At 42.1% G+C, this 22,202-nt stretch overlaps 1 protein-coding gene across 2 annotated transcripts in view; it reads left to right on the top strand.

Moving 5' to 3' along the window:
- The first annotated feature begins 1,144 nt into the window (after window positions 1-1,144).
- ITGAE (integrin subunit alpha E) overlaps window positions 1,145-22,202 on the top strand; it is a 137,953-nt gene continuing 116,895 nt past the window's right edge. For both annotated transcript variants that reach the window (XR_005777447.1, XM_040423354.1), the window contains exons 1-4: window positions 1,145-1,285; window positions 4,289-4,406; window positions 9,154-9,278; window positions 11,565-11,635. Coding sequence is in view for 1 of the 2 variants with exons in the window: in XM_040423354.1 (XP_040279288.1) it covers window positions 1,210-1,285; window positions 4,289-4,406; window positions 9,154-9,278; window positions 11,565-11,635 (390 nt within the window). In the remaining variant the exon portion in view is untranslated. The remainder of the gene's footprint in view (window positions 1,286-4,288; window positions 4,407-9,153; window positions 9,279-11,564; window positions 11,636-22,202) is intronic.

The following is a 22,202-nucleotide window of genomic DNA, read 5'->3' as shown; positions in this document are numbered from 1 at the left end:
TCTGCTTGTGTTGCCCCACCTTCTGTCAATTTGGACCCACCTACAACATTAGGGTCATGTTTAGGTTTTTTACAGGGTCACTAAGATCCCAGTCCACCCTTGTCCCTACAGTGTAACTCAATATCAACTTTAAAGGGGTTGTCCGGGTTCAGAGCTGAACCCGGACATATCCCTGTTTTCACACAGACAGGCCCTCTAACGTGAGCATCGGATCATATCATGCTCTGATGCTCTCCATTCCCCTGCACTGTATCGCGCTGGGCAAGGTTTTTTTTGTTTACATTTTTACACTGCTAGGTGGAGGGTAGGGCAAACTGAAACGTGCCCAAACTATTAAAATATCAACTTATTTATCCCATATGCTTAACGCCGTAACAGAAAAAATAAATAAAAATGACCGATTTTGTCACTTCACCTCCCAATTTTTTTTATAAAAAGTGATGAAAGTCAAATACACCCTAAAATGAATTCTTAAAACTACAGATAACACCCCGCCAAGCAAAAAAATTATCCCTCAGACAACTCTGCAGACGTAAATATGAAAAAGTATGAAAAAGTTGTGGGGGTCAAAATATGGTGATGCAAAGAAAAAATATTTTTCCAAGTTTTTATTTATTTAAAGTATTAAAACACAAAAAAAATAATTAAAAAATGTGGTATACGGTAGCTGTAATTGTACTGACCTGGAGAATGAAGACAACATGTCACTTTTACCTAATAGGGAACGCCGTAAAAACAAAATCCATAAAACTGTCAAATTGCGTTTTTATTTTTTTCAATTCCCCCCCAGTTGGAATTTTTTTTCCAGCTTCCCACTACATCATATCTAATATTAAATAGAAAGCACAACTTGTCCCACAAAAAAGCAAGCCCTCATCCGGCACAAAAAAAAAAAAAGTTATGGTGGCTCTGGGAAGGCTGGGAATTAAAAACAAAAGATTTAAAAAAAAAAAAAATAAATAAATTAATTACTCTATGTCATGAAGGAGTTAAAGAAGATGTTTTAATTTTTTTTTTAAAGAAGAACAAATGTCAAGTTCCTTTTTGAAAAATAAAAAGCCATTGTGGTAAAGATTTTAGCAGAATGTGGAACAGTACTTACAAGAACAGAAGTAGTGCATTGCAGACAAGCGGCACATCACAGGTCTACAGCAGCGTGTATTAAGTCAGTCTTCCCTCTCATCACTCATCATTTGTCTGTGAACTAGCATGTTGGAACGGCCACCACTCTCCCATCCCCTTCTCAAGATGCAGATTGGAACCTCAGCCTGTCTCCTTTTATTATGTAAGCTATTTTCTATCAATGGTCTTTTTTTATGTCGTTTATTGACTTTGAAGGGCAATGTAACTTCTCAGTGGAGTCTGCAAACCTTGCTCAAGCAGGCGTTACCCTGGAAAACCTCTGCTTTCCATGTTTCGTTATGTGTGATTTGAATCTTTTCTATGGTTAGTATTAGTTTGCAGTTGCACATTACATCTTTTGTAACCTACGGTGGCATTTATGATTGTCACTTCTCTGCTATCTTAGGTTTTAATTAATATAACTTGGGTGATAATTTGGTAGAAGGAAAATTTTAATCGTAAATGTAATTTGATTTTTTTTCAGATCTATTAATCCATATATTATGGGGAATAGCTGCCTATACAACTGCTATGGGAATCAGTAGAATTAGGGGCTTGAGTCTAAAGGGGGCTAAAATGTTTAATTAGTTTTGGAGTAATTAAAAAACTCCATAGTGCTAAAGATACATTAGTCCAGAAAGCTTCTCCTAGATGGACATGGGCTTTGTACTGTATATATTACTTTATCATTTAAATGAACAAATGCTACCAGTAGGAAGATTTTCTTTAAATGGACCGCGCTGAACCAGGACAGAGCTGAAAAAGTCCTCCCTTCCAGATCTCACAGGAATTTCTTGGACATGGGTAAGCAGTCAGTTTACTCGAATTCACCTTTTCTCCAGGGAACCTTATGAGAAATCAAGGTGCCGCCAATAGTGAAGTACAATCACAAGAGGTTCCAACTGCAAGGTTTTATTATACTCACAAGATGGACAAGGTAACAAGCAGTGTACACAAATCATTCAACCGACCCGGGTTTCGCTTTAGGAAGCTTCGTCAGGGGTATATATTTTAGTTTTTCTGAGATACCCCTGACGAAGCTTCCTAAAGCGAAACACGAGTCGGGTGAATGATTTGTGTACACTGCTTGTTACCTTGTCCATCTTGTGAGTATAATAAAACCTTGCAGTTGGAACCTCTTGTGATTGTACTTCACTATTGGCGGCACCTTGATTTCTCATAAGCTTCCCTGGAGAAAAGGTGAATTCGAGTGAACTGACTGCTTACCCATGTCTAAGAAATTCCTGTGAGATCTGGAAGGGAGGACTTTTTCAGCTCTGTCCTGGTTCATCGCGGTCCATTTAAAGAAAACGCGTCTATAGATGTGAATATTGCCCACTTCACTATTGGAACTCGCGACGCACCATAAGAAAGGCAACGTACTAAAGGCTGTTTTATATATATTTTATATATATTTTATTTACCAGTAGGAAGATGTCCAGTTCATCCAGCTCATTCGTGACCAAGTCTTGATACTATTTATTTCTCATTTATTTGCTTATATTTATTCTCTTATAGCCTGTCCTTGTTTGGTCCATTCATTCAGTGTTTTGTCTTAACATTATGATACAGTAGTGTTGGTGCAGATAGCCTGGAAGGGCAGACGCGGAGAGGATGGGAGTGGTGGCTGCAGAGATCATGGTGGGTGGAGTACCCGTGGTGGCTCAGGTTCTCCCCATCGCTCCCTAGGCTGGTGTAGAGTGAAGGGAGGGCACACAATATTTCCCACAGGGCACACCCTGGTTTTGGGGTCCTCCCTGGAGATGGTGGTTTGGGTTGCCCTTGGTGTTAAGTGGGTGCCGGGGTTACAAGGCAGGGTCCCTGAGTGGAGCGTGATGCAAGGCAGTGCTGTACTCAGGGGCGTAGCTATAGGGGGTGCAGAGGTAGCAGTCGGGGGGGGGGGGGCAAGACCCTTGTGCCACAAAGCACTGAGGGAAGTGGGTGCCCAAACTGAACTCTTGCACCAGGGTCCATTAGCCTTTAGCTACGCCCCTGGCTGTACTGTATGTAATACTGGTGTTGGGGCATGTAATGATTTAACCGCCAAATAAGGAACAACTTATTTACTGCCAGCAAAGTTCAAATACAGCAGGCACAGTCTTTAGCATGCATGGACTGGAAAATCTTGAGCACGTTTCAGTTTCCACAGATCTCACAGTTCTACAGGTTGCAAACGTGGTAGACAGGTCTAGATGATAGCTCTCTGAGTCAGACTTCTCAAACCTGTACATTGTCTTGTTCAGTCACAGAGATGCAATACATTTATATCTTCCTCTCTGTTTCTTTCAATGTGTCTTCACTTCTCATAAAATGCACTACTGATATGCCTCTCCAGGGTGTAGTTTGTCTTAAAAGGTGGCTAGTCTGTCATTAACATATACCAGAGTATTTTCTCAGGCAAGATGCTGTGGAGTCTAGGATCTAGACGCACCTCTCCTCTTAAAGGCTGGTACACTCAAATATGGTCTCAATTGCTTCCTCAGAGGCAGGTGGTATGAGGCTGTGTCTCTCAAGCTGGCTAGTTATTCCTCCAGGTGTAACAGCCCATCTATCAACTACATCTCCCAGGGCCAATGAACCCTTTTGCAGCTTGAAGAAAGGAAATGCTCAATTTCATATCCCCACACTTTTTTAAACCCTTTAAGCTGTGGCCTACCAGCATATTGCGAAGGTTTTAGGATCATACTAATCAACACTTTACTCCATTAGGACAACCCCTTTAATTAAAGTCTACCTATTTCATACTTGTCCTTTTTATCATGTCTAAGTATTATTGTACATTTATATTGTAAATCTTATAAAACACAGTCGAGGAACAGTCAAAAGTATGAGAAATTTACAGTAATAAAATCCTAATCTATTGGATAAAACAGTGTCTAATCCTTGGTATAGTTTTCAAATAATTATGTGTTTGACAGTGTGACTTTTACCATTGTATTAGAGGTCACTACTTCAAGAACAGATAAGTCATTTGACATGTCTTTGTACATTTTTAACCGCTTAATAAATAGACATTCTGGCCCCTGAAATATTTTAATGACTAAATAATTTATTGGTAATCTAATTAATGTATTCATTAATTAAGATACATAACAAAAAGTTATAATACTAAAAGTTTCAATGAGTAAAAGGAAATACATATATGTTCTGTTTTTTTCTTTTGCAGTGCTGGTTCCTTCTGAATGTTTTAACATTTATACAGGGAAGGCATGGAGTTACAGAGGGAAAGAAAAGTCCCTATTTGGACAAAATGTAATGCAATATAAATATGGTGCAGAAAAGGGGTAAGTTATAATAATATATGTTTCATAATAAAATTGCTATGAAAAGTATTTGCCCCATCAAAATATCTCATACCATTGCATATTTTTCACAATAAGGTTTCTGATCTTCACACAGGAAAAAAAATATCTAGCACCTACATTGGAAAAGTAACTGCTTCCGGGAATTTTTTTTTTCTAAAATTATTTTTAAAATCTTTAAAAATGTAAACTTTTTCTGTCTTTTTTTGTAGTCCTCTTAGGGGATTTGAACCTGTGATCTTTTGATCTCATGTCCTATACACTGTAATAATCCTTTATTACAGTGTGTAATGATTCTGATAGGCAGTCTATTGTAATATCAGAAAGGACATGGCAGGCCTGCAGGCCTTCAGAGGACCCCTGGCTGCCATGACAAGTACTTGGCACCCCACAATTGCGTTTGCGGGCTATCGATCAAAGCATAGGGTGATTTCCCTCTGTCTAACTCCTCAGAGGCTGCGTTTACTATTGACTGTGTCATCTGAGGGATTAAACTGTTGGGATTAAAAGCAGGGTGCCTGCTGTATAAGACAGCTGACACTCACAAATGATGGTGTGGGCCCAGCTCCTGATCTCACGCCATCAACATTATGTATTATTATGACACAGAGCATTAACTACCTGTGCTCAGTGATGTAAGAGTGACATCACAATTGACCATGGCATCTGAGGGGCAAAATGTCTGTGATCGGCATCATTGCCGATTGCAGACATTAGCTTTGGGTGTCTGCTGTTTAGAATAGCAGAAACTCAGTGGCTATGAAGCCCGTCCCACTTGCAAGTGGGTGCATTTTTAAATCCCAGAATTTTGCCATCCTGAAGTTGTTAAAGGAGTTTTTCAAGAATTACATTTTGATGAGCTATCCTTGGTGGGGATCTGACTCCTGCCACCACTGCCAATCAGGTGTTTGAAGAGGCTGAAGCACATAAGTGCTGCAGCCTCTTCTTACCATTACAAGCACAGCACCTTACATTGTATATAGGCTGTGCTTGGTCTTGCAGCTCAATTCCATTTACTTGAACATGTCTGGGTTGCACAAAGGCCATGTAACTGATGGCCATAGCATCACATGCTCAGGAAGAGGCTGCAGTGACTTCACTTGAATGGGACTGAGCTGCAACTAGGCTATGCAACTGATTAACTATGTGTCACTGGCCTAGGAAGAGGCCATAGCTCTTGATATTTATGACCTATCCTTAGGACCAAGAAAAACTATTTAAGCATATTGCTTTTATAACGGAATGATATTATTACTGTATAGGTAAAATACTACTAAACTCTATATAACCTTTCCCATCCTTACTGTGGTGTCTCAGTAAAGTCTCATGATTATCATACGTTCCTCCCATGGCTTCCATACTCATCTTGTACTGACTTCTTCCTCATTCAACAGGTTTTACTTATACAGTGTTTTTGTGTGGCTTTTATGGTGCTTTTTATGGTGTCTAGATATTACTGTGTCTACAAGTAAATGAAAGAAAAGCCTGTTCACACAGCATTATCTTTAAACAACAGCCTTCCTTATCTGATGCATTTTTGTGACATTTGCTTTGAGGTTTTGTGCCCATTTTACATAAATATTAAGCCACATAATTGCGGTTTCTACATGTGGTATAACAAAGCAGTTTTCCATTTCCTAGAGTAGTAAGAAACATCTGTCAGGTTGTCCTCAGGGGAAAAGGTTTGGGTTTATTTCTGACATTTAAAGGGATTTTCCATGAATTTGATATTAATGACCTATCCTCAGGATAGGTCATCAATATCTGATCAGTGGGGGTCTGACTCCCTGCACCCCCACGATCACCTGTTTAAAGAGGCAGCTGGACTCCCGGTGAGAGCCACTATCCGCGAGTGGTACTCCCCACTGATCAATGTCACGGCCTATGGTGTGTGCTGTGACACTGTTGCTACACTTGCGGTTGCCCGCAGCAACGTGTTGCTGTGTGTGCATGCGGTGCCAGTGTCTCGGCCTTCTGGGTGATTGCCGTGACATGGTTGCCACGCATGTTGTTGCCTGCGGCAAAGTGTAGCTTTGTATGCTTGTGTGTGCACTTCCCCTTTAAGTATTGCCTCCCTCTGTCTGGTGCTTTAAGGGTTAACTCCCCGACTGGGTGTGGTCACTTGTGCTTCTCTACCTGTGGCTTTAGGTCAGGAGTCAGTGGTACTCCAGCCTTGGTGTGTGCTGGAGTTATGCTCTGTCTGGTTGTTCCATCTGTCCAGTGAGGGCCACCCTTGTGGTCATAGATGTTCTTATGGTGTCTCACGTTTATTGCAGCTATGGATGTCCTGGGTCCCTGTGTGGTTTGTGGTGTGTGCTGTGTCCTTTTAATGTTGGTGTAGACATTAGCACTTGTGCATGGGTTCCAGTCAGTGTGTCTGTGGCAGGTAAGTGTGTTACTGGTTTCACTTACCTGCCATCTCCTTATAGCTGTATGTGTTCCCCTCTCCTTGCAGCCTGGCCTCAGATAGAGACTCCTGTTCCTCAATGACTGGGATGAACAGGTTGTCTCTCCCTTGCTCCTAAGTGAGGGATTACCAGGGCGACTTAGTGTTTCTAGGAATCCTGAGTATGAGTCGTCCTACCATCGGGGTCTGCTCATACAGTGAGGAGTCAGGGAGAGGATTAGGGACGCGGTAGGAGGTGACCTGCTCCCTTATTACTCCTTTTGGCCAGGCTGATCCCCTTTACCCTTTGACACCGCACGGTGGGGGGTTTCCCCCACTCCCCGCCGTGACAATCAATGACCTATCCAAGGCATGCTCAACCTGCGGCCCTCCAGCTGTTGTAAAACTACAACTCCCACAATGCCCTGCTGTAGGCTGATAGCTGTAGGCTGTTCGGGCATGCTGGGAGTTGTAGCTTTGAAACAGCCGGAGGGCCGCAGGTTGAGCATGCCTGACCTATCCTATCAATATTGTTCTCCTAGAAAACACCTTTAGTTCTTTTTGTATTGAGGTTGGTACCTGTAACAAATCTTAGAGACACGTGTTCTATATGTAAACTTTTCATATCTTGAGCTATGATTTCTGGAATGGTTTTTGTGGCTACAGTTTCTGCTTGGATCAACTGTTTAATAAACTAAAAGTACAAATAGCAAAATAGCAAGAAAGCGTTATGAATGTAAAGGGCTGGCTAGCATTTTGACATTGTGGCGGGATATCGATTTCAGAAAGTATACGAGTAGGGAGATTGAATATGATATTTTTAGTTCTAGAATTCAAGTTGTATTTGTACACATGTAAAATTGTCATGAGTGTAGGCTGTAGCTGAAACCCCTGACAGGAAAAGGGTTAAAGAAAAGCATGAAGTATATGCGTCTGTCTTCTCAGTCTCTCAGTGTGTGGTTGTATAGGTGGGGGTTTGTGTCTTTCGGGTCTCATTATGATTCATAGCTACCAGTCTCTGGTTCTGTCTCCAGAGTCTATGTAATGAGATATTATACTAAGGATAATATAAAATAAGTTGGTTAATAAATCGATGTATCTTATTCCAATAGGCTATTATCTAAGACTGGTGTTTGAAATGTCATCCTTAGTAAATGAGATTTAAATGGGTTATCCAGGCTTGCCTATCCACAGAATAACTCAATATCATATTGGGAAGGGGGGGGGGGGGGCAGAGGGCAACATTTGGCACCCTTCCGATCAGCCGTTTAGGCTAGCCATGGTGCCGGAAACTACACAGTGTGAGGAGTGAGAAGCAGACAGCTCTATACTCTGTGTAGTGGCCATGTTGGGGTACTGCAGCTCAACTCTCAGTCAAGTGAATAAGAGCTGAGCTTCAGTATGCCAGTGCCAGAAACTACACAATGGATAGAGTCTTCTGTTTTTGCTCCATACACTGTTTATTTTCAGCACCGTGGCTGCTCAATACAGATCCCAGATGTCAGACCCACAACAATCTGATATTGATGACCTATCCTGAGGATAGGTCATCAATATCTGTTGCCCACAGAACTCCTTTAAGATAAGGTTGTGCCCTGTGCATGAGACACAAAGCAGTCCCACAACAACTAATATGGCTGCCAATGGCAACTATCAGACAGCTACTTCCTGTCCCAGAAACAAGAGCCATGTAGTGGTGAAATGGCTGTTGTTCTAATGACTTTAGTATCTGAGTTGTAGAAGTCCTTTGTGTACCTGACTAATAAGAGCAGGAACTGCAGATTATCAGTTATTCTATTCTGCTGTACCATGGATCTAATATTCCTATAGGTTCCTCTGTTCCTCCTTGGATCCTCCTTTGGTAGCAGGTGGTAAAAGATCTAATTTATTCAGCCAGCCATGGCTAAGGGCCTTTGCTTGTGTAAGCTCTTGCTGTGGTTCCTGAATGAAGGAAGATCTTGACTTGACTTTTGTTGACTTGTCCATTGATCTGAGTATTGGCTCATTAGATAATTTCCATTTTCTAGGCTATGAATATATTTTTCTTGTCGGAGTTGCTTCTGTGTGAGCCAAGTCTGTAAGGCAGAAGTGGTTAAAAACCAATGAGGAAATTGGAAATCCTGTAATGTGACTAGATTTCCAGACAGCTAGCAGACTTGGTTACACACGGACCTACAGTATATGACAGAATTATTTCACTGTGTAATATCACTCATGCACTTTTTATCCATCCAATAGTTTATTGATAAAAATAAATTATTGGATGGAAATAAAGATAGATAACTGTTAACGACTAAATAATGACTGTTCACACTGTTTGGCATTCTTTTCTTGTCTTTGCAGAGTTTATGTTTTTTCCCCGTTAAGGGATCCTGAGGGGAGAACTTTCGAAGGTCTATTTAAATGTGAGCTAAAAGATGATGATGAACATCTGCAATGTAAAATGGAGAACATTAAACTTGCAACAGGTATCCTCTATCTCCCAGACGTACTAAAAAGTTCCTTGGCTTTCCTGGGTTTTTCAATATACATGCAAAGTCCAAGTAAAATAGTAGTTGTTGTTAGTCATGATGAGTCTATGCAGTGACATTTACTATTGCGGTTGCACCTGAATTCTGGCACAAATTGTGGCAAAATTTTGCACATTTTTTGTTCAATGTGGCGCATCTCAATTTATCCATTGTTGAAGCAAATAAAATAAAAAAAACACTGCATACATTTAGTTCAGTGTGTTTTAATCCTGGGATACCAATACTGTAGGTAGGAAGTCAATAAAAATCCTGCTATAGTACTATACTTTTCATTTCCCTCCTACATGACTCGAAAACTTGATATCTATATTTTGTACATTATTTATAAAAAGTGATGGAAGTTGCATGCAACACCTGCCTGGTGGCAACAGATACAGAGCCATAGCTAGGAAGGGATGCTAGTGCAGTACTCTAGTACAGGGAGTATCTGCAAATGGTTTGTAATGTTATGTTATGTACTGTTACGTAATGTTATACACACCCAGTATGACCTGGTATGGTTGGCAGGGACAGGGTTAACCACCCTATCCATCACCTCTTGACAAGATTGGGCTGTTCCTACCTTCCTGTCTAGAGGAGTGTAGTCTAGTGAGTGAGGAGGGAGGAAGCAAATTCACGTGCTCCTTCTCCTTAGGCCTTAGGATCCATAAACTAACTGATCTCTGTTAAAGATACTGATTCTGCTACAGAAAGAAAGAAAGAAATAAGAACTTAGAATCTGCATGGCCAAGCGTAGGATCCAGCAAACTAACCTGCGACTATACAGACTTTGCTGCTTGTGAGGGACTACAGTTAAAGCTAGTTTCACACAAGTGTTCAGAGATCCGGCAAGGAACAACCTGCCAGAGCTCTCTGGTTCCAGCATTGCCGGACGATGCCTGAATGCCCACCGGCCCCATTAACTATAATGGGGCCGGCAGAGATCCAGCCGCAACCGGGCGAATATACATAGAATTGGCCAGACTAAAACCGCTGGGCGCAGACCACATCCTGGCCCGATGTGCCTCTAAAGACCTGTATCCCACAGTGGACACTATAGCCACAATTGCCAGAGTACAGTTGCTAGCCAGAGTTTCTAGAGAGAGACTTTAGCAAGATAGCATACCATATTTGCCACTTTGCCAGCCTCTATATCTCACCATCTGGGAAAAGGATTTGCACTGTGTACAGATTATTGTTGGATGTACTACAACTCCTATTTTGCACTTCTACCGTACCGCTAGCCTGGTTCCATACGCTGGTTATTGCACAACTACACCCATACAACCAGGCACCCATACAACCACCAACATCAAGGGCACCCCAAACTACCATCAGGCAGGAGCCCCAACTACAGGGTGCTCCCCAAGGGAAGGAAGGGTGCGCCCTCCTCTGCAGCAGCCCTAGGGAGAAACAGCCTAAGGCCTCTTTCACACTACAGTTTTTTTTTTCCGTTTTGCGGGCCGTTTTACGGAACCATTCATTTCAATGGTTCCACAAAAAAACGGAATGTACTCCGTATGCATTCTGTTTCCGTATTTCCGTTTTTCCGTTCCGTTGAAAGATAGAACACGTCCTATTATTGCCCGCAAATCACGTTCCGTGGCTCCATTCAAGTCAATGGGTCCGCAAAAAAAAACGGAACACATACGGAAATGCATCCGTATGTCTTCCGTATCCGTTCCGTTTTTGCGGAACCATCTATTGAAAATGTTATGCTCAGCCCAATATTTTCTATGTGATTACTGTATACTGTATATGCCATACGGAAAAACGGAATGGAAACGGAAACACAATGGAAACAAAAAAATGGAACAACGGATCCGTGAAAAACTGACTGCAAAACACTGAAATAGCCATACGGTAGTGTGAAAGAGGGCTAAAGGAAAGCACTGTGACAATCCTATAGTCAGAGCCACTCATACTGCCATCCTCCTCTCTGGCTCCTTGATGGTTTGCTGCAATAAGTTATGTGCCCCAGATGCTGGATGCCACGGTGCGCTAGCAGACCAGTTTGCCTTTGACATTGGGATACAACAGCACAGCAGCAGCAAATTGAATCATTGTCCCAGGTGAAGGAAAGCCTGGCCACTGTTATCCATCATGTCAGTTTGTTTACCTTGAAAACGGTGTCTTTCTCAGCAATTGCCAATTTTTTGGTGAGCCTTGCCATGAGGAGCTATTATGTCAGCAATCATATGCCATTCTGACGTGTGACTTACATAGATGTCTTATTATTTTAAGGACAAGACCAAGTACAGACAGTTGTCCCATATCCAATTATATCTCAAGCCAGAAATTCAGACAGTTATTTGGTAAGTTTCTACAATCAATGCTCTATTATTTAGTTAGTCTGTATGCTCCTCTCCTATAGTCTGTGTATTCTCACTTTTGTGCAGTATGTTTTTTGATCATGATGGATAATCTGACAGATACTGATTTCTAAACATGCATCAGTCTTCATCAGATCCATCATGATCAGCACAGCAAGAAAACACTGCAAAAAACAAGCGTGAAGTTGATCTTAGTTGTGTACCATTTTTTCCACTATATCCTAGCTGTATTAGCATTACGCCCTTGAGGGGCCGGATCCGTGCGACTGCAAGTCCACCATGCTGGCGGAAGTCCGCTCCGGCCCTATTTACTATAATGGTGGGGGGCTGGAGGTCTGGCCGCAGCACAGTAAACATGCCGAGAGGCGGCTAGAATAAAACTGGTGCATTTTTGCAAGTCTGGCTAAATAAATTAGAAAATCTTTGCAGGCAGATACGTTTTTAGTTAACTGTTTTTTGGGGGAGATAAAAGCAGCAATTTCCCCATAGTTTTTTGGGAATTTATTTTTCCAAAGTTTACTGTGTGGTATTAATACAAGATAATTTATTCTGTGGGTTAGTGGGATTATGATGGCGCCAAATTGCTATAATTGTTATTATGTTCTACTATTTGCACAATAAAACCGCATTTTTTTTTTTTATCATTTTTATCATTTTTTTTCAAATTCCAAGACCAATGATATTTTTATATTTCTGGTAACATAACTGTGGCGGCTCCTTTTTTTTTTTTTGCTGAGCAATTTATAGTTTTTATTGGTACCATTTTTTTATTGGTTTTTATTCTGTTTTTGGGTAGGTGAAATGGATTAAAAATGGTGACTGTTTTTTTGTATTTGTTTTATTGTGCTTTCTGTGACCCATAATTAATGGATTAAGGCTGTTTTGGATGCAGCATATCTTGGGTTTCTACCTTACCCAACAAAAAATACCTTGCAAGTTTACACAAGCAAAAAGATGTGTAGTTTGGAAGGTGTTATTTCACACTAATCATGTGTTCATACTGCGAGTTTTGAGGTATTCTTGCTATTTTTTCTGTTATTTTTTTAAATAAAATGATGCAAAGGCCTCATGAGTGAACATGCGTAAATGAATGAGTTCTTATAGAGAAGCAAATAACCAGAGAGCCAGGAAAAATACCGTACTCCTGTTTCAGTGCTGTCCCCTGTGCCGTGCAGCCCTATGCAGGAGCCCAGTTTACTCTGGTTTGTCATACTGGTTTGTTTTCTAAAACTAATTGAAATCGAACGTTTATGGCGACAGCGAGTGAAAATTAATTTTCTGTCCGAAATCTTTGTCATAGATATAGAAAAAAATAGATATCACTATTACTGCAGTGTGTAACATCACGTTACACACTGCAGTAATAGTGATATATTTTTTTTCTATATCTATGACAAAGATTTCGGACAGAAAATTAATTTTCACTCGCTGTCGCCATAAACGTTAGATTTCAATCGTTAGATATCACATCTCTAGAAAAGCGGGCTACAAATTTTATTTTATAGATACAGTATGGGAAGTGAAACATTATTGATGTTTTTTTGTTTGTGGTGCAAGAATTTGGTGTGACTTATTAGATGCAGTGATCTGGATGCTAGTAAATGTCTGGTTGTGGCGTCAATGAAAGGTCTAATTAGTCACAAAGGAGTATTTATATGGCAAACGCTCATCTTCTCATACCTTTTCTGGAGATAAAAAAAACATGCTCTTTGATTGATGGGAGGGTTGATTGATAAAAAGCACAAGAGTCCATGTTACCACCCCCCTGCCGTCTTGTACCCTTATAGAGGGAGATGAATCTGTAATTCTCTCTTCTCCCTGCGGCTAATTCTCTCTTCTCTCCTGTCCACACCTCCCCCACTGCCCCCTTCTTCTCCTCCATGCTGACTGAGGTCACAGTCTGCTGATAGGTGGGGGCGACTTTAACATTTAATATCTCAGGCTGCATAGCAGCTAGACATATGAGTCAGGTCTTATTTTAACACTGAGCCAAATGAGCTAGAGCTGCAGTATTGGCCTTGGCTTTAAAGGGGTTGTCCAGGCTTTTAATATTTGATGACCTATCCTCAGGATAGGTCATCAATATCAGATCGGCGGGGGTCTGACACCTGGCACCCTCGCCTATCACTCAGCTGTATGTGCGCACCATCTCTCTTCCTGCTCCCTGCTGCTTTGCCATAGACAGCAGCGGTGAACAGGAAGAGAGATGGGAGACGACATGTGCACACTGCGCGCTCTGTCTCCTCAAACAGCTGATCGGTTGGGGTGCTTGGTGTCGGACCCCAGCTGATCTGATATTGAAGACCTAGCCTGAGGATAGGTCATCAATATTAAAAGCCCAGACAACCCCTTTTAAATCTGACAATCTAAGCTTTAAAACAAGCTAGCTGCTATACATTGAGACTGAGATACAGCCTTTAGAAATAGGGTAAGGATCGAGAGCTGCAGGTTTATGGAGCTGTCGCTGGGACCTGTTTCCTAGGGATAGATTTTGGGCTGTATGGCAGTTAGCACCGTGATCCTGGTTTTGCTTTCGCACTCTGCATTGCTTTACCGCACAACTCCTGGCTACTGCACATGCCCAGGAGCTGTTCCACTGATTACTAGTATGATGCAGAGCGATGACCGTGTCAGGAGCTGCTGTACATGTGCGTATATGTGCTCTCCCGCAATCCCTGCTGCCATAGCCCTGGAAAGAAGAGAAGACACCGTGCATGAGCGAAAACCGCTGCAGCATTACTGTGGTGGACGTTACCCCTAACAACGAGCAGTAAACAATGAAAAAGAGGAACTAAGCATATATATAACATGACATCACAATAATAACATGCATAGGGTAAATTTTTTTCATTAGGTAGAACTGCACACATTAAAAGGCACTTTTACAAGGTTAAATCTTTTGTGATTCAGTGCTTCCCTGGGGGTGATTAGCAGCATTTCCTGCTCTATTCTACACTGCCCTCACGCATTGCAGCACAGGAGTCCTCACATATTTGCTTTTAGGGCCCCAAACAGTGTCGGACTGGGGTGTCCACCAGTAAAATTCATTCTGGGGGCCACTTTACAGCTACATGCAAATACAACCAACTTACAGAGTGGCAGACAGCAATAAGAGGATCTAGATCAGGGATCAGCAACCTCCGGCACTCCAGGTGTTGTGAAACTACATCTCCCATCATGCACACTTGCTTGGCTGTTCTCTGAACTCCCACAGAAGTGAAAGGAGCATGCTGGGAGTTGTAGTTTCACAACAGCTGGAGTGCCGAAGGTTGCTGATCCCTGATCTAGATGATTGATTATGGAGGTCGTTGTAGTGACTTCCAGATGTCAGGTCCCTGAGGAAAGAGGATACTGACTGGCCTATCTCTGGACCTACTAGTCATCTCAGCCACCCCATCTGTCAATGATAATAAGCTGGGCACTTTATGAAATAATTAAAGGGAACCTGTCATCAACTACAGTCAGGTCCATAAATATTGGGACATGGACACAATTCTAACATTTTGGGCTCTATACACCACCACAGTGGATTTGAAATTAAACGAACAAGATGTGCATTAACTGCAAACTGTCAGCTTTAATTTGAGGGTATTTACATCCAAATCAGGTGAACGGTGTAGGAATTACAACAGTTTGCATATGTGCCTCCCACTTGTTGAGGAACCAAAAGTAATGGGACAATTGGCTTCTCAGCTGTTCCATGGCCAGGTGTGTGTTATTCCCTCATTATCCCAATTACAATGAGCAGATAAAAGGTCCAGAGTTCATTTCAAGTGTGCTATTTGCATTTGGAATCTGTTGCTGTCAACTCTCAAGATGAGATCCAAAGAGCTGTCACTATCAGTGAAGCAAGCCATCATTAGGCTGAAAAAACACAACAAACCCATCAGAGAGATAGCAAAAACATTAGGCGTGTCCAAAACAACTGTTTGGAACATTCTTAAAAAGAAGGAACGCACCGGTGAGCTCAGCAACACCAAAAGACCCGGAAGACCACGGAAAACAACTGTGGTGGATGACCGAAGAATTCTTTCCCTGGTGAAGAAAACAACCTTCACAACAGTTGGCCAGATCAAGAACACTCACCAGGAGGTAGGTGTATGTGTGTCAAAGTCAACAATCAAGAGAAGACTTCACCAGAGTGAATACAGAGGGTTTACCACAAGATGTAAACCATTGGTGAGCCTCAAAAACAGGAAGGCCAGATTAGAGTTTGCCAAACGACATCTAAAAAAGCCTTCACAGTTCTGGAACAACATCCTATGGACAGATGAGACCAAGATCAACTTGTACCAGAGTGATGGGAAGAGAAGAGTATGGAGAAGGAAAGGAACTGCTCATGATCCTAAGCATACCACCTCATCAGTGAAGCATGGTGGTGGTAGTATCATGGCGTGGGCATGTATGGCTGCCAATGGAACTGGTTCTTTTGTATTTATTGATGATGTGACTGCTGACAAAAGCCGCAGGATGAATTCTGAAGTGTTTCGGGCAATATTATCTGCTCATATTCAGCCAAATGCTTCAGAACTCATTGGATGTCGCTTCACAGTGCAGATGGACAATGACCCAAAGCATACTGCAAAAGCAACCAAAGAGTTATTTAAGGGAAAGAAGGGGAATGTTATGCAATGGCCAAGTCAATTACCTGACCTGAATCCGATTGAGCATGCATTTCACTTGCTGAAGACAAAACTGAACGGAAAATGCCCCAAGAACCAGCAGGAACTGAAGACAGTTGCAGTAGAGACCTGGCAGAGCATCACCACGGATAAAACCCAGCGTCTGGTGATGTCTATGGGTTCCAGACTTCAGGCTGTAATTGACTGCAAAGGATTTGCAGCCAAGTATTAAAAAGTGAAAGTTTGATTTATAATTATTATTCTGTCCCATTACTTTTGGTCCCTTAACAAGTGGGAGGCAGATATGCAAACTGTTGCAATTCCTACACCGTTAACCTGATTTGGATGTAAATATCCACAAATTAAAGCTGACAGTCTGCAGGTAAAGCACTTCTTGTTTGTTTCATTTCAAATCCATTGTAGTGGTTTATAGAGCAAAAAAGGTTAGAATTGTGTCCATGTCCCAATATTTATGGACCTGGCTGTATATGCTGCCCATACTAACAGAAGCATAAAGTAGACAGGAGAGTTGATTTCAGCGGTCTGTCATTTATAAGTTAAAAGTAAGTGGTTGCCGAAAACCAACATCACAATCGTGGCAGACTGGGCCTGGAAAAGAGTCACGGCCACCTGAGAAGAGTCATGGTTATTCATGAATTCCTGCTCTCCTGCCCACCTGCTGATGACTGACGGGCTTCTACCTAGTTTTCTCCCTTTCTCTCTAGGAGAGAACTGCCAATCACACCACGCAACAAAAAAAAAACTTTTCGTCTGCTACTGGGCAAAAAACATTTGTCCTATACTAAATAGAGTGTGTGGATTACAAATCCGAAGTCAGAATTGTTGTAACACGTCACGAAATTTTGCTATGCATAAGTATGCCTAAATGAATTAAGCACTTGGAAAGCATTGAATAATTTTGAACAGAACGAGTTTTACTCCAACAATTACCTGATCTACATCAAAGTTTGCGTAGTGTATGAACATGTAATGGAATAACAAAATTTCAAAAAGTCTTGTTTTTCAGTTTAAAAGTCTTACTTGAGCAAGGCCCAGTGCTGTTAAACGTGCTTCAGGCATCTGCTTTTGCGTTTGTGAACGGTCATATTTTCCCGTTGCAAAAACCAGCAGTAGTCCCCCTTCATGTTGGGATTCCAGCGGCCTTGATACCTGTTCTCTAGTGTAGAAATATCTTTATGGCACCGCTCTCCATGTTCGTCACTTATGTGTCCCAAATTGGGTGGGAAAAAGTCAAGATGGGAATGTAAGAAATGCACTTTCAATGACATTCGGCAGCCAAGTTGTTCATATGCTGTAAGCATGTTGTCTACTAATTCCGCATAGTTTGCAGCTCATCTGTTCCCAAGGAAGTTCTGCACTAGTAGCACAAATGCATCCCAAGCTGCAAGACGCACTCGCTTTGTCAGAGTCTCGCGCTGATCATAAGTAGTGTATTTGCCACATACAGTATGTAGCAGAAATTGTCTGGATCGTTAACACATTTGCGTTTATCCATCTTAAAGGGAACCTGTCACCTGGATTTTGGGTATAGAGCTGAGGACATGGGTTGCTAGATGGCCGCTAGCACATCCGCAATACCTAGTCCCCATAGCTCTGTGTGCTTTTATTGTGTAAAAAAAACCGATTTGATACATATGCAAATTAACCTGAGATGAGTCAGAGCTTGAAAATATGACTCTTATGTTAATTTGCATAAAAGGCAAGAAGTACAAAAATTCATAATACTTATTGAATTAGTCTGTAAATAAAATTAAAAGTGTAATTTATATGTTTAGGGTAACACGATTAACATTTCGAAACGCTCAGTGAGGGTAGCATAGTAGAGGTGACAGGTTCCCTTTAAGTTTCAAAACTGATAGCACTATAACAGATCACTTTATCAAAATCTGTCCAGCTTGCCTTATATACTTACTGCTGACATCAGGTCTGGACATGTCCATTGGAATATCTCCAATATAATGCATTAATACTATAACTGAATAGGCTTTGCATGTATAACTTAAAATCTAGACGTGTCAGGCAAATTCGGAGTTCATATTTGGAATCAGCGCACTCATTTTTGTATAAATCACATGTTTTTCTCAGTAGCAAAATCATTGTTGTGCAGTGGATGGGTGAGAGAGCAGGATATTATGAATAACCAGGACTCTTCTCAAGTAGATTTGACTCTCTTCAAGGCCTGGGCTGCAATGATTATGATGATTGTTCTCAGCAACCACTTACTTTTAGCTCATGAGTGACACACCGCTGAAATCAGAGCATCTGTCACTATTTTATGCTGCCCTCAGTGAGATCAGCATAAAGTTGATGACAGGTTCCCTTTAACCCAGTTTTTTACATGGAAGCCCAGGCTGGTTGAAGTGCTGTATGCTGGCTATCTATATGCAGTGCAGTCAATCTACTGTGCCATGTGTCATTTGTGCAGGGGTAGGGGGACAAGGGCCCACCTTTCTCAGGGGCCCAATTGGGAATTCACCTGCTCCCCAGTGCCAGAATCACTGGTGGCTTGGACCACGAGAGCATCCATAGTCCTGCACTTTTTTCCATAGTGTGCAAGCACGGCCACCGCTGCTGGATTGCCAGGTGGTCATAACCATGGAAACTAGCAGTGTAGATTGTGATGGAAAAATGAACCAAGCCAGCAAAGGAGGCAATATGGACAATTACTATACATTAGTAAGTGCCTCGTATTAACTTTGTCTATATGATAAATACAATTTGCTGAAGTGACACAATCGCTTTAAGGGTGCATTCACACGTCAGTATTTTTACCTTTCCAGATAAACGTTCCTGTTTTTTGCGGATCCGAAAATCTGGATGACATGAGGATGCTTTTAGCATGTCATCCGATTTTTTGACGGATCCATTGACTAGAATGGGATGACGGAACGCAAAATCGGACAAATAGTAGGACAGGGTATATTTTTTTTCCAGCATCCGAATAACGGAACCCACGAAACGGAACGGAATCACGGAATCGGAGAGCACCATGAGTGCTCTCCGATTATTTGCGGATTCCATTGAAAATGAATGGATCCGCATAACGTTCCGTTTTTAAACGGAACGGATGCGGAACACCAAAACGGACGTGTGAATGGACCCTAAGGCTTATTTCACATGAGTGATATGGAATGAGTCAGGGTCTGTTCAGGGAAAGCACTCATGCACACAAACTTGTTTTTTGTCTGTGTTTCATTTTTTTTTGTGGCCCATATTTGGAACCATTCACTTCAATGGGGCCGCAAAAAAAAATAAAAAATAACATGTGCATTTGTGTCTGTGTGTCTGCATGTCTGTTCAGCAAACAAATAGAACATGTCCTATTATTGTCCGAATTATGGAGAAGGATAGGACTGTTCTATTATGGGCCAGATGATGTTCCATTCCGTGTGCATGAGCCCAAAGACTGATGGCTTTGCATGCAAGTTTAATCAGTTTTGTCTGTAGGTGCGTTCAGTTTTTTCCGCGCAGACGCAATCAGTTTTTGATGTGTTTTTCACACGTGTGAGGAAAAACTCAATGGGGGTCATTTATGAAACAGAAATACATCTAATTTAGACGTATTTATGGCGCAGATTGTGGTGCAAAGGTCCTTCGCGCCGCAATCTGCGACTTTTTACCGCTCACGCCTGGTCTAAAAAAAGTGGGCGTGGCATAGGCGAGGGAGGGGAGGGGGCGTATTTTCTACGCCTGTTTTAGGTGCCTCTACATAAGTCCGGCAGATACACTGCCAGGTATAGGGCTTACTAAGACTGGCATCTAAAACACCAGTCTTAATAAATGTGCCCCAATATCTTCTTGCAACCATCAGTGAAAAACACATTGGATCCAGATGTTTTCCGTTTTTCACTGAAGCCCCATTCACTTTTATGGAGCCAGGACTGCGTGAAAAACGTACAATATAGAACATGCTGAGATTTCTCCTCAATGCTGAGATGATGTGTGAACGGACCCATGAAAATAACGAAAAAAATCAAGAAAATACTAGTACATAGAAAGTTGTACTAAAGGGCACAGCATCTGTAGTCTGTGAAGCATAGATAGAAAGGAATGCAGCCTGGTAGATTTGTCTGTGTGTTACAGGTGTTAAACTGAAAACTGTCACCAGTGACTTGCTCCACATACATCAGAGAGATGATGATGAAAGCCACAATTTCTGGTGGCTTTTGAATTTTTTGTCCTTTGTGTCATAAATGTAATCAAAGGCTAAACAAAAATTATATCTTACAAAACTGGAGCACGTGTACGACCGCTCTGTGACAGACGTTATTATGTTTTAATGTAGAACTTTTTAAAGGGATTTTACTGTTTGCATCAACATCCTTTGAAACAATCATTTATGAAGTTTTCTGTGGTTTTGTCATGTATTTTATTACCTTTCATGCTCCTATCTCCCATTCTGGGCTGTGGTCACATGACCATGTCCATGCAGCACTATATTATTTCCTGTGATGTTATGTCCATGGGTGGGGCAGTGATAGGGCAGTGTCTACTGCAACTAGCTGGGTGGGAGGAGCTATAAACTAGCTGGGCCTTGGCAGGAGTGGTGATAGGGGAGGGTCTATGTAACTAGCTGGGTGGGAGGAGCTATAAACTAGCTTGATGTTGTTAGGGGCAGTGCTGGAGCTGTGGCAGTGGAGGAAGGAGAAGTGCATCATGGGTTTGGTTGGATACAGCAACAGGAAGTGCTACATACAAGATGGAAACAAACCAGTATGATTTGTCTACGTGGTAAAAATGGGTCAGGAGAGTTGAAATTGAAAAACAAAAAGGATGGGAAAGAAGTACATGAGGTAACCGGCTACATGAGCAGATCTGTTAAAAATCATAGTAATCCTGGAAGACCCCTTTAATTCACACTGTGGTGCAGTTTCTAAAAACTCTCCCAATGTATATGCCCACAAGCCCAAAGCCAAACATATGCCAAAAAAGTATGACCAATATATGTCTTCGTTCCCTGCCTCATTGAGAGCCTCATGAGAAATCTAGCCATTGTAAGACCAATAGTATGGAGAAATCTTTACTCATCTGCTCCCAGATGCTCTGTTCCAGCTCTCTAGCTCCCTTCGCTGGTTTCCAGTCCCCAAGTCTGTTGACGTCCAGAAAGACAGGGTTACATGGGTAACAGTTAGAAAGCGGGGTAGAGGGAAGAGTGCCAGGGAGGCTAGCCCTGATCTGACACACCCCAACAAGTTTGCACGTTTGGCAGATGAGGGGGATGTCAGTCCAGAGACAGCACTGCTGCAGCCGGACACTTTCTCTGCCAGTCAGGGGAATGTCAGCTCCAGTAAGCAGGGGACCAGGAGAGCAGGGCAGGGCAGACAGGTGCTGGTAGAGGGAGACTCCATTATTAGGGGAACAGATAGGGCAATCTGTCACAAAGACCGCGATCGCCGAACAGTGTGCTGTCTTCCTGGCGCTAGAGTTCGACACATCGCGGATCGGGTTGACAGATTACTGGGAGGGGCTGGAGAAGATCCAGCGGTCATGGTCCATATCGGAACCAATGACAAAGTTAGAGGTAGGTGGAGCGTCCTTAAAAATTATTTCAGGGATTTCGGTCAAAAGCTTAGGGCAAGGACCTCAAAGGTAGTATTTTCCAAAATACTGCCTGTACCACGGGCCACACAAGAAAGGCAGCGGGAGATTAGGGAGATTAACAAGTGGCTCAAGAACTGGTGTAGGAAGGAGGAGTTTGGGTTCCTGGAGAACTGGGCGACTTCTCTATCGGCTACAGGCTCTATCGTAGGGACGGGCTGCACCTCAATGGGTAAGTGGCAGCTGTGTTGGGGAGAAAGATGGCTAGAAGGTTGCAGGAGTGTTTAAACTAGGGACTGGGGGGAGGGAAATTACATTATAGGAGGGGAAGATAGTGCAGATAGAGACCGGGGCAAGGTAGTGGGACT

Source organism: Bufo bufo, chromosome 3 (genome assembly GCF_905171765.1).
Source record: "Bufo bufo chromosome 3, aBufBuf1.1, whole genome shotgun sequence".
Taxonomy (NCBI): Eukaryota; Metazoa; Chordata; class Amphibia; order Anura; family Bufonidae; genus Bufo; species Bufo bufo.
Note: the sequence above shows the minus strand (reverse complement) of the source record. Positions and strands in the feature narration are given on the sequence as shown.